This window comes from Lepidochelys kempii, chromosome 1 (genome assembly GCF_965140265.1).
Source record: "Lepidochelys kempii isolate rLepKem1 chromosome 1, rLepKem1.hap2, whole genome shotgun sequence".
Classification (NCBI taxonomy): domain Eukaryota; kingdom Metazoa; phylum Chordata; order Testudines; family Cheloniidae; genus Lepidochelys; species Lepidochelys kempii.
The window spans coordinates 108,074,305-108,088,737 of record NC_133256.1 but is presented as its reverse complement, the minus strand read 5'-3'; the positions used below and the strand labels follow the sequence as shown (position 1 = coordinate 108,088,737).

The following is a 14,433-nucleotide window of genomic DNA, read 5'->3' as shown; positions in this document are numbered from 1 at the left end:
TACATACAGACTAGCACGGCAGTGGTGTAGCATGACCTGCTGCAGGATACAATTATGGTGAGACTTGTCCTGGGCAAATGCAGTTGCTAGCAAAGTCTACACACCACTGAAACAACTTCTGCATGTGAGCACCAAGTGAGTTTCAAGTCTGCCAGATACCTGGGACAGAGCTGGCAATACCAATTCCTCTAACATGCCAAATGCGTCTACGTTTAATCCTCCTCCTCCTCTCCCCCAATTCAAAGTATCAGGAGTTAACAGCTTATCATCTATTCTCTTCTTGTTCTGTGCATGTGCAATATATGCTTAGGGACTTGGATAACTTTCCAAAATCCTACAGGTTGCTCTCACGTGAAAAAGCAAAATGACAACAGATGAGACAAATAAAAGAATGAAATTGCTTAGAAAAACATCACGGAAAAAACAAACAACCCTAGAAGTAGGTTGAGAAGCCAAACAATAAGTCATTCCAATAGGATGCTGCTGGAAACTTTGATTAAATCAAAAGCTTAGCTCCAGCAAAGTGGAACTGTTTTACAATCTCTGGCTACAGACTCACACAGTTGGTGTTACAAATTACATCATTTTCCAGAATGATGGCCACAACTAACTGAATTAGGTTCAGAAGACTGAAATTCCAGTCATTTCACGGATAAGTTATTTCAGATAGCTATACTGCAAACAAACAAACCACAGTACTATGGTACAAATTTCCTTTAATGTGTCTTAACTACAATTCTGGCAAACCTAGAATTTTAACATGAATTGTTTCTTTTCAACCTTTTGGAAGCCGCAGAAAAGGGTATTTTTATGTGCATTCATACTGTGTTTAGCAGCCTGGAATATGCCAGTCGGATACACAGTAAAAAGATGAGCGTAAAGTCAACATTATCAAACCATTTTCAGAGGGTGCTGAGTGCTCAGCTAGGTAAGACTGCATGATTGAATCAGCATGCATAGATGGTGTCTGAGACGAGCCAAAGGAGATTGTTTCTAACCTGAAACACACCTGGAAAAACCTGTTCCAATTGTCTGCAGCCTCATCTTACACTTACACACACTCACTCACTCTGATGACCTGGAAAGAACAGAAACTCACGAAATAAGTAAACCCAGAGGTGAGGTAGCAAATGCTGCCCTCTGTTTATTTCAGGAATACTATTTCAAACTCTGCTATACGATTGCTCACATGCTAGCTACTGGCTTGCCTTAGATATTTATACTTTCATGCTGAGTCTATGGCTCAGCTGCCTATTCCTTTCCTCTCCTACAATGGTTGTCTGTGTCTCATTCCCCTTATCTAATCAGCACTATTCCCCGCTTGTCTGTTTCCCATGCCATGGCCCATTATACAGTACTCTCACTCCACCCTGTACATGGTGTGAAGACAAGAGTCCTGCCATCTGTGGGGAAAAAAAAGAAGGATGTGGCAAGGAGGTGGTGGACTGGAGGGACACAACATTCAAGGCAATCAAGTGAAATTGGACAGAGCATACCCATGAGAGAGGAGTGAAAACAAGAAAAACTGGCAGGTTGGGAAACAGTGCATATGGCATTGAAAGGAGACAAGTAGGGATAGTTAACACAGTAAACCAAGATATCACAGTGCAGGGTCATAACAAAGACAAAGTCATTTCTAATTTCTCCGATTTAGAAATCTAGGACAATGATTTGCAAAAGTTCTCTGAAATATCTAAAGTGTGGGTGAAAAGAGCCAATGAAGCACGAGATTTTGCATACAGCCACGCATCTGCTTTGTGCATGCACTCATGGTATTTACATGTGAACAGCAGGCATGCAATTGCACATGCAGGGTTTTGAAAAAGTCAGATCCATAAACAGGGGACTCCATAAACGCAAAGCTTGGTTTTTAAAGACTGGTTGTGCAGTATAAGCATTTACTTTTCCACAGACATAAGCTACATCTAGAGTAGCCTGCATACATTCCACACAGGAAATGGCACATGGCCCAATGTTCCGTGTACAATGATGTAATAGGCTACATGCAGTACACCACCTGAAATACTGACTGCTGTTTTTGACTGCTTTGTTCTGCATTTCACTGACTAAAGCAATACATAGGGCTTTGAAATTTTAAAAGATGATTTCTCCAACTCGGATCTAGTGTGTGTCTACCGTTTGTGATGCATATGTTGGTGGATCCCCAAGCTGCTTTTTAGATAATCACATAGCAGCAATGTCCAAGAGCACTTTTTACCATCTGCCCCTGGCTAGGAGATTGTGATAATGTCTTTCACATATGGACCTTTCTTTTGTGATCCAGTGCAAAAACTGCACGTAGACAAGCCCTGAATTATAGGCTGCACTTTGCTTTTTCCATCTAATATTCATAATAATGAGTGTTTGTACTTTCAAATAATTTATGGTATACTATACCTTCTCTCTCATTTCTCTTCTCTATAAACATAGCAGGTTGCTACTGGGTTCACAGAGCGCTCCACGTGATGGACTGGCTCTTCTGGACCCAAGAAACAAGCACTGATTGGTGGGAATCACATCATGACGAATGCTTAGGATGACAAGCAGCGGCAGGAGAACTTTCGGATGCGAACCACCACATTCCTGGATCTATGCGCCAAAATCGCCCCAACTCTCCAGCCACCAGAACAAGAGCTGCGTTGACAACAGAGAAGCGAGCGGCAATTGTGTTCTGGAAGCTTGCAACACTGGATTGCTATTGGTCAGTGAGCAAATCAGTCTGCAGTTGGAAAATCCACAGTAGGGACTGTTGTCATTCGAGTGTGCCAGGCCATCAAGCATACACAGCCGCATCGGACTGCGATTCTCAGCAATATGCAGGAAACAGAAGATAGATTTGGAGCAATGGGGCTCCTGAACTGTGGTTGGGTGACAGATGGGATACATGTCCCTATCCTGGCACAACCCCATTTTCCCAGTGAGTACATAAACTGAAAAGAGTACCCTTCCAGGGTTATGCAAGTGCTGGTGGATCACTGGGGGCGCTTACCATCATCAATGTACACCACATTACACTTAAGTTTTAGTTATATACTCAAATTGTGACTACATAAGGCAGTAGATTAGGAAGTTAATTTACGTTTGTACAAATGAAGACCAGAACTGCAATGTAATGCATATTGTGACAGGGTTAGGCCAGATGGCTACAGGAGAGTGATCCTATTGGATCCCATCCGCCCACTGCTAAAGGATCCCCCCACAGCCTAAGAGGAGGATGCACAGGACCTGGCAACCAATTGAACATGGGGGACAACTAATAAAACAAACAGGGACAGGAGTGTGGTCAAAAGGTCAAACGAAGGAAACCAGACAGGGTCACCGAGCAGAGAACCCTGGACAGACTACGGGAGAGTGATCGACGGCAGATATATTAGCCCCAGGTTAAGTAGGTCCCTTTTCCCTGGGTAAGGTAACAGGGAAGGTTTCAGAACAATCAGGAACTTTCTGGAAACAATTAAGGCAGACAGGCTGATTAGAACACCTGCAGCCAATCAAGAAGCTGCCAGAATCAATTAAGATAGGCAGGCTAATCAGGGCACCTGAGTTTAAAAAGGAGCTCACTTCAGTTTGTGGTGTGCATGCGAGGAGCAAGAAGCTGAGAGTGAGATGGCGTACTATGGGAAGACCAAGAAGTACAAGCATCATCAGACATCAGGAGGAAGGTCCTGTGATGAGAATAAAGAAGGTGTTGGGAGGAGGCCATGGGGAAATAGCCCAGGGAGTTGTAGCTGTCACATAGCTGTTACAGGAGCCATTGTAGACAGCTGCAATCCACAGGGCCATGGGCTGGAACCTGGAGTAGAGGGTGGGCCCGGGTTCCCCCCAAATCCTCCTAACTTCTGGTCAGACACAAGAGGAGTTGACCTGGACTGTGGGTTCCACCAGGGGTCTCTGGCCTGGTCCCCGATCCACTAGGTGGATCAGCAGAGACTGCGGGGATTGTTGTTCTTCCTTTTCCCCAGACTGGCCAGTGATGAGGCTAACTGAGTGAACGGCAGATTTGAGCCATGAAAGTGGCCAAACTGAGGGCTTCTGTGAACCTCTGAGGTGAGCAAATCCACCAATAAGTGCAGGACCCCCAAGGCAGAGGAGGAACTTTGTCATAATATCCATACGTAGCCAAAGTGTCATTCTCTTGTTCCAAATCACTTTGGATTTTTTTCTCGTTGTCTGTCAGGTAGTTCTTAATACCACAACCATACTGTTCATTGGCTAATGCTTTGGCTTCTCTTGCCAGTGTAGCACAGTACTTTCCAGTCTCCTTATTGCTTCTACTATCAACTGTGGAGACATAAGCCACCATTAACTGTCACTGGGTCATGATGCACATTACTCAGCCATCTTGTATTAATCTAACTGCTTTTCCATGTAATTTGTTGCGTGCTTCCACCTTTAAGCCATCAGTAACCACATCTAACAATTCACCTGCTACCTGCTTTCGACTGGGTGCTTTGTTGCCTGGGCTTTAGGCAACTGATCTATGCTTGAAAAGTTGGCTCACCTTCATAGACTTTAAGGTCAAAAGGGACCACTGTGGTCATCTAGTCTGACCTCCTGCACACTGAAGGCACAATGAACCTCACCCACCCACTCCTGGATCCTCAATAATGGAAAAGGGAATATTACAGCCATAAAAAAAAGCTGCAATTTTCAAACCTTTTGTTTCAGTTCAGTTTCCTCCTCGTTTTCTTTAGCTGACCGAGATCCAGCTCTCTTTTGATGTAGTTGGTAATGGCAATGCAGGTATTACCAGTACTTTCATTCGCAGAGACTGATTGTAATACTCACGTACATTTAGCTAAAGTCAGTGGTCCTCATGTCTTTGTTGTTCCACTGCATTTCGCAAAACGTTTCCTCATACAGCCTTCCTGCTCACTTTTGCTTTGCAATTTCTGCACCTACGACTCTTTACCATCTTCATTAACGTTCTCAAAATTGGGTCAATTGGTTTTGCATCTTTGCTCATGTTGAAATATTCTGACTTGAGTCACTGTACTCACTGAGTTTGGTTGCAGTTACACTCCAGCTAGCCAAATCAAGAGACAGAGCACGGGACAATCATTCTGATCCAAGGCAAAAAGCACCCTGAGAGATATCACTGGAAAATAATATTACATTATATTATGACTTGTGACCACCAGCTTCTGAAATCTGTCCGTTGATATCAGTTTTCATAGATTGCTAAGTAATATCAACTGCATGAAGTCATTCAGCTCCCAGTGGGGTCGCCACATCCATGTTATTCCAGAATAGAATCTGGGCTGCATGGTGGCTCCTTCGTGGACCTTTTGCAGGAAAAGTGCCAATAAGCAGGTCAGCTTAGAATTGATAGACATTAACCCTTTTCCTCCCAAATAAAACACGTTAACTAGCACTTTGGGAAATACCCTTAGAGAGGCGGTAAAGCAGCATACCAATAGCATTGTCAGTTGCATGGGAAGCAGAGATATATCTTATGGGAGATTCATATAATAATTTGTAGAAAGGTTCCTTTCAGATCTGTTAATAGAGAAATTGAAGTCTTCCTTTGGGGAATTGCTGCTTTGGTGGAATTTAGGTCCTCCATGCTGAACTGTGGCTTCTGGAGGAATGTGTTCAAAACATCTGGTTGAGTGTTCCCCTGTCTTTGGAACACACGGACAATAAGAGGAGGATGGAACAGAATCTTACGCCTTCTTGATTCCTGGGATTCCTTGATTTACCCCAGTCTGAAGCAGTTATACTGCTGTCTTCATACTTCTGTGTTTCAACTGGTTGGAGGAAGAAGGGGATATCAATCACCTGGGCTCTGTAGTTGCATTTAATTCTGAAGTGCAAACCTGGCTGGGTATATCTCTACCTATGATTTTTTTATTTATTTTTAAACATATTATTGATCCAACACTTCAAGATTTCTGGCCACTTGCCCCATATTTGGGGAATCATACAGAGTCAACCTGCATGCTTGAAGGATGCAGATGGTTTTCCTGTAGTATCTTCTCTATCTCTGATGCCACTCAGTATATTAAGTCATCTATTTGGTTATCCCTCTTGCAAACCTTACCTGGATCAAGAGTAACAAGACTTGTAATAGGGTCTATATTTCCTTTTGAGCTACAAAAGCCTCCTTAGTTTTTATTTTAAAAGTTTATTTTTATTTAAAGGTTCCCATGGCAGCTCTCTCTAGTCACTGAAAAGTCTCCCTCCTGAAGAGCCTGGTTAGTGGTAACCAGTGCCTTCTTTGCCTGGGGATTGGTTTTCCATGGCCTTAGGCAGGGCTGATGTTGTGACACAAGAGTTATACTCATTGCTCTTACTGTAAATCCCCTCTCCCAAACAATGTCCCACAAAGCCACTGATAAGGAAACCTTTCTCAAAGAAGGCTCCCAGACCAGAGATCTTAGTGCCCACAGTGCCATTCTAGGTCAGAAGGAGTCTGATTATGCATGTGTGGCTTTAGCCACGATGTGGAAGAAGCAAATGCATGGATTGCTACAGTGGCTTTACTTGTTTATTGTTGTTTTAAATGCACACTTTCCATTTCTTTAACCAGACTTGAGCGTTGTATGCACTTTTTGGAAGTATAAATCAGGAAATATTTATTTCTGGGTGGAATCACTCCCCTTTTCCACTTCCTCCCATGCTTCCCCTTTCAGAAGCTCAACTGGAGAAATATAAAGTCTGCACACTGGTTTCAAAATATGCCTTCGCAAAAGAAAAACTGATTCTGAGCTTTCTCCTCTGTGAGCTCTGGCTCCAAGTCCAAAAAACCTGCCCTTGCTCCCAGGAAGATTAATATGAAGGACCCTCTGCAATTTCTGGGCCCTTTCTTGTCTGTTTTAGAATCTTTGCACTGTATTATGGTGAACTGGAAGAGAGTCCTGCACCTCTTGTTCTTTATTTTACTGGAAAAAACTTGGTGAGCAGAGTCTCATTAGCCTAGCAGGTGTGACATGGCTGACCTACGGCACAAGCAGGGTCCCATTCTAAATTCAGATTTAGAAATTCATTTTCTTTTAGTTTCCTCCCAACCCCCTATGTTTTTTCTTCACGTGGAGTTTACAGATACATTGCAAAATAATATGTCCAGAGCACAAAAAAATTAAAACTCCTGCTTGCTTTAAATAGATACAAAAGATGAGTGGGAAATTCACAACTGCACTCCATGAAAGGAAGAGAGTCCAGTGGTTAAGGAACAAACCTAGGATGTGGAAGACCTGGGTTCAATTCCCTCTTCCACCAACTTCCTGTGTTACCTTGGGCTAATCACTGAGCCTTTCTGTAACAGACATTATGGGCACTGCCCTAAAGAGATGTCAGCTACTGGAAAAGGAGGACAATATTGAATACTTATTACTGTCCAAAAACCTAATACTTCACCTTGTACAACCCCTTCTGGCTGATAAACTTAAAGAGCTTCCATCTCTCTCCCTCTACCAGAGGGTTGAGAGGTGGGCAATAGAGCTCTAAACCCTGTCTTTATTAATAACTTTTTCCAAACTGAAACACAGAAATTAACATGATTCTTGTAAGTTTCACTGATGCCTCAAGGGTTCTGAACAACAGCAGCAAAACTGACCAGGGGCTTGCTAATTGCATTCTGTTGCTGCTTGGCAAAGCTATGAGCAGCACCACAGACACTGCATAATGAAGACAGCACTGCATTGATTTACATTCAGCAGCTATTCTTTATAACCATATGGGATAAAAACTTTTTTCCTGAAGAAAGTTTAAATTATAGGTAACTACTGCAGGTCCCCACAATTGCTAAGGCAAGCTTCTCAGTCACCAGGACTAAGGAGATTTTTCAACCCATGGTGATGTCACATGAACACTAAATTTTTAACATTACTGAAGAAGTCAGAAAGCACCTTGGATTGGTTATATAGCAAACCCTACAAATGATGTGCAAACATCCTGATAATCCACAATGACAGGAAAGGAAATATAGAAAATGCCCATGATAATTTAATAAGGTTTTAGATAAAATACTTTTTAAAATGTTAGACAGTGGTTCCTTAAGAGTTTATTACATTATACATATCAAAAAACAGTGGTTCCTTAAGAGTTTATTACATTATACATATCAAAAAAATCTCACTGGACTTTTACTGAATAAAATCCTATATGACAAAGTCATCATCTAAAAGCAGTTTTTGTAAACAAAATTAATACAACTTGAATAGAAACATTGAAACACTACACACAGGATCTTTTCACCTGCCAAAATAAACTTTATATCTACATGTCAATGAAGCAATAACCAATTCACATCAAGACACTGAACGGAATTTCAGCAACTTTCTGCAAATATCCCTCCCATTCTCTTTTATAGGTAATGAAATAGGACGCTCCCACACTCCTCAATACTTCTTGTCTTGTTTCTTCCTCAGAAGTTAGTGTTCCCTTTGTCTATCCAAGATCACAGTTTAAACAACGTGAAACGTCACCAAAGGAAATTCTCCTGCTTTAGGAAAGGCACCACAGGGCCTACTCTGAGCCTCTAAATACTGTTTAGAGTCAGATACAATATGATTTTAACTGCTTCTGTAAACTGGCTATGAGCACTCACTTCTAATAAACTCTTACATTTAAAAATTGTGTACTTACACAGTGTTTTTAATCGCATAGGAGCCTATGCATTATACACATTTAAAATGAATCATGAACTATAGGGTCCTACCCAATTCATGGTCCATTTTGATCAATTTCACAGTCATAGCATTTTAAAAATCGTAAATTTCATAATTTCAGCTATTTAAATCTGAAATTTCAGGGTGTTGTAATTGTAGGGGTCCTGACCCAAAAAGGAAATGGGGGGGGGGGGTCACAAGGTTATTGTAGGGAGGTTGCAGTACTGCTACCCTTACTTCTGCACTGCTGCTGGCAGCCGCGCTACCTTCAGAGCTGGGCAGCTGGAGAGCGGTGGCTGCTGGCCGGGAGCCCAGCTCTGCGGACCCAGCTCTGCGGGCAGCAGCACAGAAGTAAGGATGGCATGGTATGGTATTGCCACCCTTAGCTTTGCACTGCTGCCTGCAGAACTGGACCCCCAATTCGAGAAACTCTGGTCTCCTCCATGAAATCTGTATAATATAGGGTAAAAGCACACAAAAGACCAGATTTCACAGGGGGAGACCAGATTTCATGGTCTGTGATGTGTTTTTCATAGCCGTGAATTTGGTAGGACCCTAACTATACACAAAGTTTACCCTATCCACCACTGAAGTGCAGCAACCTCTGTGATGGAATGAATACCCCAACAGAGCACTCAGCTACAATAAATACCTGAGAACAGGAGCAGATCAGGAATTTAAGCAACTCAGTTTGGAGAGTAAATTTAAGTAGGAAAAACAAAACCTGTCAGATCAGAATCTGGCCAGTGGGATCTTGAATGACCACATGAAATCAGAGACTTGAGGTAACGTCTCACCCAAAAACCCTTCAAAGTGCCCTCCAGCATCACGCTGGGTTATTTGTTCAGCATGGACTCAAGAGAAGACAGCAGCACCACCACATTCGTCATCTTTTACAGATCAGTTTTACCTTCAGAGGCTACCAACAGCCCCCACTTCCCCTTACACAAACAGCAACCCTTTTCAGATCACTGTTCAATGGCTCCCCCGCCTCCTGGGGCCACAGGGCAGCTCCGAGGACCCCAGCAGTAGCTCTAGGAAACCCCCCCAGGGCCAGAAAATCCAACATAAATCACTTCAGGCATAGGTGCTGGAACTAGGGGTGCAGGGGGTGCTACCACACCCCCTGGCTTGACGTGGTTTCCCTCAGATCCAGGGTTTACAGTTTGGTTCAATGGCTCTCAGCACCCCCGCTGTACAAATTGCTCCAGCCCCCCGGGAGGCAGGAAAGTTAACCCCAAGAAGGGAAAGGGAACACCCTCTGCAACTTGCCCAGAGGACTCAAGGGGCCCCAGGGAAACCACAAAAGACTGCGTGCCCAGGCCCCCCTGCCCTGCCCTGCCCAGACTCACGTCCAGGCGGAGGGAGGCGCCGCAGCCGCGCAGGAACTCGCGGATGTTGCTCAGACACTCGCTCTCGGTCCGGGGCTCCGGGTAAACCTGCAAGAGAAGAGGCGCTGGGTGAGCGGGCTGCGCTGGGAGCGCGGGGGACCCCGCGGCCCGCCCCGGCTGATCCTGCCCCACTCACCCCCCTGCTCCCTCCGCAGGCGGCGGCGGCTGCTCTGGGGCCGTGGAGGGGCTTTGACCCGGGAAGTAAACACGGAGCCAGGAAATCACGTGCGGGCCGGGGAGGGGCCCAGGAAAGTGCCGGGCCGGGCCCCTGCTCCCTCCCCGCATCGCTGTGCAGCGCCGGGTGCTGCTGCCCCGAAGCCAGAGTCTGGGGTCAGCCCGGAGCGAGGCCGGGGCAGCCGCCCCGGGGCTTCTCCTCGCAGCCCTGCAGGGACGGGCCGGGGGCACGGCTGCGCTCCCAGCCCCCGGCCTGCGGCGCTGGGCCGACTTCGGAGGCGAGGGTGCAACACACACAGTATGAATCAGGAATCATTCAATCTCGCTGCCGTGGCTGCCTTTACCTAATGGACAAACTCCGCGTGCAGCGCCATCAGTGACTAACCCAGCCGCCACCTGGGAGCCAGCCAATGCCCAGCACCCCTGCCCGGGGGATGCCTCTAACAGACACATCTAACAGCAGCATTTGCTCCCTTTGTTCAAAAAACGGTGACTTTCCCTGAGCCCCGTGGAAAGGAAGTCCTGCCTTGGAAATGATGCTCGGTGCAACACAACTTCCTGTTGTACAGCATCTTTCAAACACACTGAATCTGCAAAGAGAGGGGTTTAGAACCAGAGCCTAAAATGAATGCAGCCCGGCTGTTCGGCACTTCACTCAGAATTATCACTTCTGTAGTATTACAGTCATGCCCAGGTAGGACCCAGAGGTCCATTGTATTGGAGTGCTGTACTAACATATAGTGTAAGGGAGGGTACTTGCCTCCAAAGAGTTTTCAACTAAAGGCCCACTAGTCCTGTGGTCTGATCCAAACAGGCAAGCCACTATTCCTGTGCAAAGGCCCATTAAGTTGAATGGAAGTCCCACTGAAATCAAAGGAGTCCATACAAGTGTAGCAGTCTGGCCACTTGTATTAGATTGCAGGATTAGTGCCTAAATTTAGACACAAGTGGATGTAACAAAGCAAGTGAAGACAAGGGTAACAGTCATATAAATGTGTGACAACACAGAGTAGATTTGCATGATCTTTATCATTTTCAGTAACGGACGATAAAAAATGCAGAGTATACAATAAAAGAAAAGTAAAGAGATAATAGTGACCGCATAAAAAATTCATTGTACCATTAAAAGTCTTTACCTGAAAGTAAAAAAGACCGTATTTTAAATCATGTCTGCTACAATGTCCAATCCTGCAAGATGCTAAGCACCACCATCTCCCACCAAAGTCAATGAAAGTTGAACTCAAGGGGAGAGGAGAGTGATCAACACCTCTCAAGAGGTGCTCAGTACCTTGTAGGAGCAAGTCTTTAATTTCTGAAGACCAAGACCTGGAAATCCCAATCCCTTCGCTGGCTCAGAACCAAACCAATATCCAAAATTCTGACATTTAAAAAAAATGAAATACTTTTCATAATTCAAACATCAATTAAGAATGCAATCTAATTTCAGGGAACATAGTGGGTATCACACTATGGGATGTAGTCTGTTCTTTGTTGTGCATGCAGTGTTCCCTTCGACACCAATTTGCACTTCAAAATCAATCCGTATGTGAGAGGAGAATGTGGCCGTATGCCTTAAAATCATGAGTGGAAATCCCAAGAAAAACTTTATAGGAAAGCTTCATCTCTGCTTTACTAGTTATCAAAAAGCTAACACCAGACAGTGGAATTTAACAGTGATTATTAACTAACTTTCTTTGCTCATAGTCTACCAGACAGCTGTGATTTCTTAATAGTCCATTGCAAAGAAGGAAGCTTGCAAAGGGGAAAGACTTGACTGAAATAAAGATTTTTTTTAAAACGGAAGTGTCTGTGCTCCACAGCCAATTAGTGGTAGCTTAGGCACAGTCCTGCAAATGCTTAAGCACAAGCATACCTCCACACATGTAAGCAGTCCCATTAGCTTCAATAGGACAACTCACATGAGTAAAGTTCTGCATGTGCGTAAATGTTCGCAATACCAGGACCTTACTTCACAAGTAATTCTTCTGATTTCAATGGAAAAATGTACCAAGTAAGATACTGCTCAGCTTGAGTAAGGATGGGCAGAATTGGGCCCTGAATACATATCTCTATCTGGGAGGGAAAATATTGTATGGAATTGCAACATAAATGGGAGTTGAGGGGCCTCAGCACCATACAAGAATTGCCCATTAGATTATAAATGACTTTAGGCAGTGACTTTTTAAAAAAAAATTAAGTCATCTGTGTATGTCATGCATGCTTATGGCACTAGAGACACAAGTATAATTCTTCCATTATACAGTACTTGAGGTTTCCCTTGGAATATTTAACTCCTGAAATGTTGACATCAAGTTCTTTTGGGAAGGGACTGTGCCTTCCCATATGTTTGTACAGTGCCAAAGACATTTTGGGCTCTATGCTAATTTAAATAAAAGTCAATAAAATGGATGACTTGCTTGAATCAGGAAAATTTGAATTATTAGAAATACTTAGTCACAATCAGCTTCCAGATTTAAAGTTTAGATTGTAGCGAAGTCAGCGTCCAATTGGGGAACGACCATAAAAAATAACCGATGCCAACACCTTTAGATCTGGAGCCAAGTGACATGAAGCAGGCCAATTTAAGGTTTAAACCACGCGTTAAATCTTTAAGGAATTCTACATCTAAACTTCAGCACTCTAAGATCTAAGCCCTTGAAGATTTTTAAAATATAGGGTCTGTAAAAACTTAATGAAGGTGCTTAAACTATTGTTTTTGCTAATACTCTATTAGACATGATTGCAGGCTTAATGTTTCTACTTTCATGTTTGCTTATCTTTCAGCAATCAAGGTTTTAGTGTTTCTGTATTACATTCACTGAGTATATTCTATATCTATTGAAAATCAAAAATATAATTTAAAAACAAGAACATTTTCATAATAGACTACACCACACTGATCAGGAACCCCAGCAAGTAATTCTTTGGAAAAGGAAACAACGGTAGAAGAAAATGCCTGAAAAGGTTCATTAAATTAATCCCTCTTGCATTAGTGGACTGTTTATTATATCTGTCATAAATATAAAGGGAAGGGTAAACCCCTTTGAAATCCCTCCTGGCCAGGGGAAAGTTCCTCTCACCTGTAAAGGGTTAAGAAGCTAAAGGTAACCTCGCTGGCACCTGACCAAAATGACCAATGAGGAGACAAGATACTTTCAAAAGCTGGGAGGAGGGAGAGAAACAAAGGGTCTGTGGGTCTGTCTATATTCTGTCTTGGCCAGGGATAGACCAGGAATGGAGTCTTAGAACTTTTAGTAAGTAATCTAGCTAGGTACGTGTTAGATTATGATTTCTTTAAATGGCTGAGAAAAGAACTGTGCTGAATAGAATAACTATTTCTGTCTGTGTATCTTTTTTGTAACTTAAGGTTTTGCCTAGAGGGGTTCTCTATGTTTTTGAATCTAATTACCCTGTAAGGTATCTACCATCCTGATTTTACAGGGGGGATTTCTTTATTTCTATTTACTTCTATTTTATTAAAAGTCTTCTTGTAAGAAAACTGAATGCTTTTTCATTGTTCTCAGATCCAAGGGTTTGGGTCTGTGGTCACCTGTGCAAATTGGTGAGGCTTTTTATCCAACATTTCCCAGGAAAGGGGGGGTGCAAGTGTTGGGAGGATTGTTCATTGTTCTTAAGATCCAAGGGTCTGGGTCTGTAGTCACCTAGGCAAATTGGTGAGGCTTTTTACCAAACCTTGTCCAGGAAGTGGGGTGCAAGGTTTTGGGAAGTATTTTGGGGGGAAAGACGCGTCCAAACAGCTCTTCCCCAGTAACCAGTATTAGTTTGGTGGTGGTAGTGGCCAATCCAAGGACAAAGGGTGGAATATTTTGTACCTTGGGGAAGTTTTGACCTAAGCTGGTAAAGATAAGCTTAGGAGGTTTTTCATGCAGGTCCCCACATCTGTACCCTAGAGTTCAGAGTGGGGGAGGAACCTTGACAATATCTCCTAATTGTTTTGCCTAATTTACTTTTGGACAACTCTAATGACAGTGCCTCAAACTCCCTCAGCAAATTATTCCATCACCCAATGGTTAGACTATGTTTCCTAAAGTCTACCTTTTCCTTTTCTCTCCTGTGTCTATGCTCTGTATTGTGCAATCTTAAATATTTTCTTCTCCATGTTATCTTTCAGGTATTTATAGCTTGATCATATTCCCCCTGGGTCTTTTCTCTAAAACGTATACATATTAAATTCCCTTAATCTCTCTTCATAGTTTGTAACTTCTAATCCCTTTATCGAGGGTAACCATATCTTC

The 14,433-nt window shown here is 43.3% G+C and overlaps 1 protein-coding gene across 5 annotated transcripts in view; it reads right to left on the bottom strand.

Annotated features, from left to right (window-relative positions):
- The window catches only part of ARHGEF7 (Rho guanine nucleotide exchange factor 7), a 195,254-nt gene that overhangs the window by 156,764 nt on the left and 24,057 nt on the right, over positions 1-14,433 (bottom strand). For 4 of the 5 annotated variants that reach the window (XM_073349944.1, XM_073349954.1, XM_073349964.1 and 1 more), the window contains exon 2: positions 9,965-10,051. In XM_073349944.1, the coding sequence (XP_073206045.1) occupies positions 9,965-10,051 (87 nt within the window). Of the gene's footprint in view, positions 1-9,964; positions 10,052-10,139; positions 10,217-14,433 lie in introns of those variants that run through there. The other variant, XM_073349993.1, reaches the window with a different exon arrangement.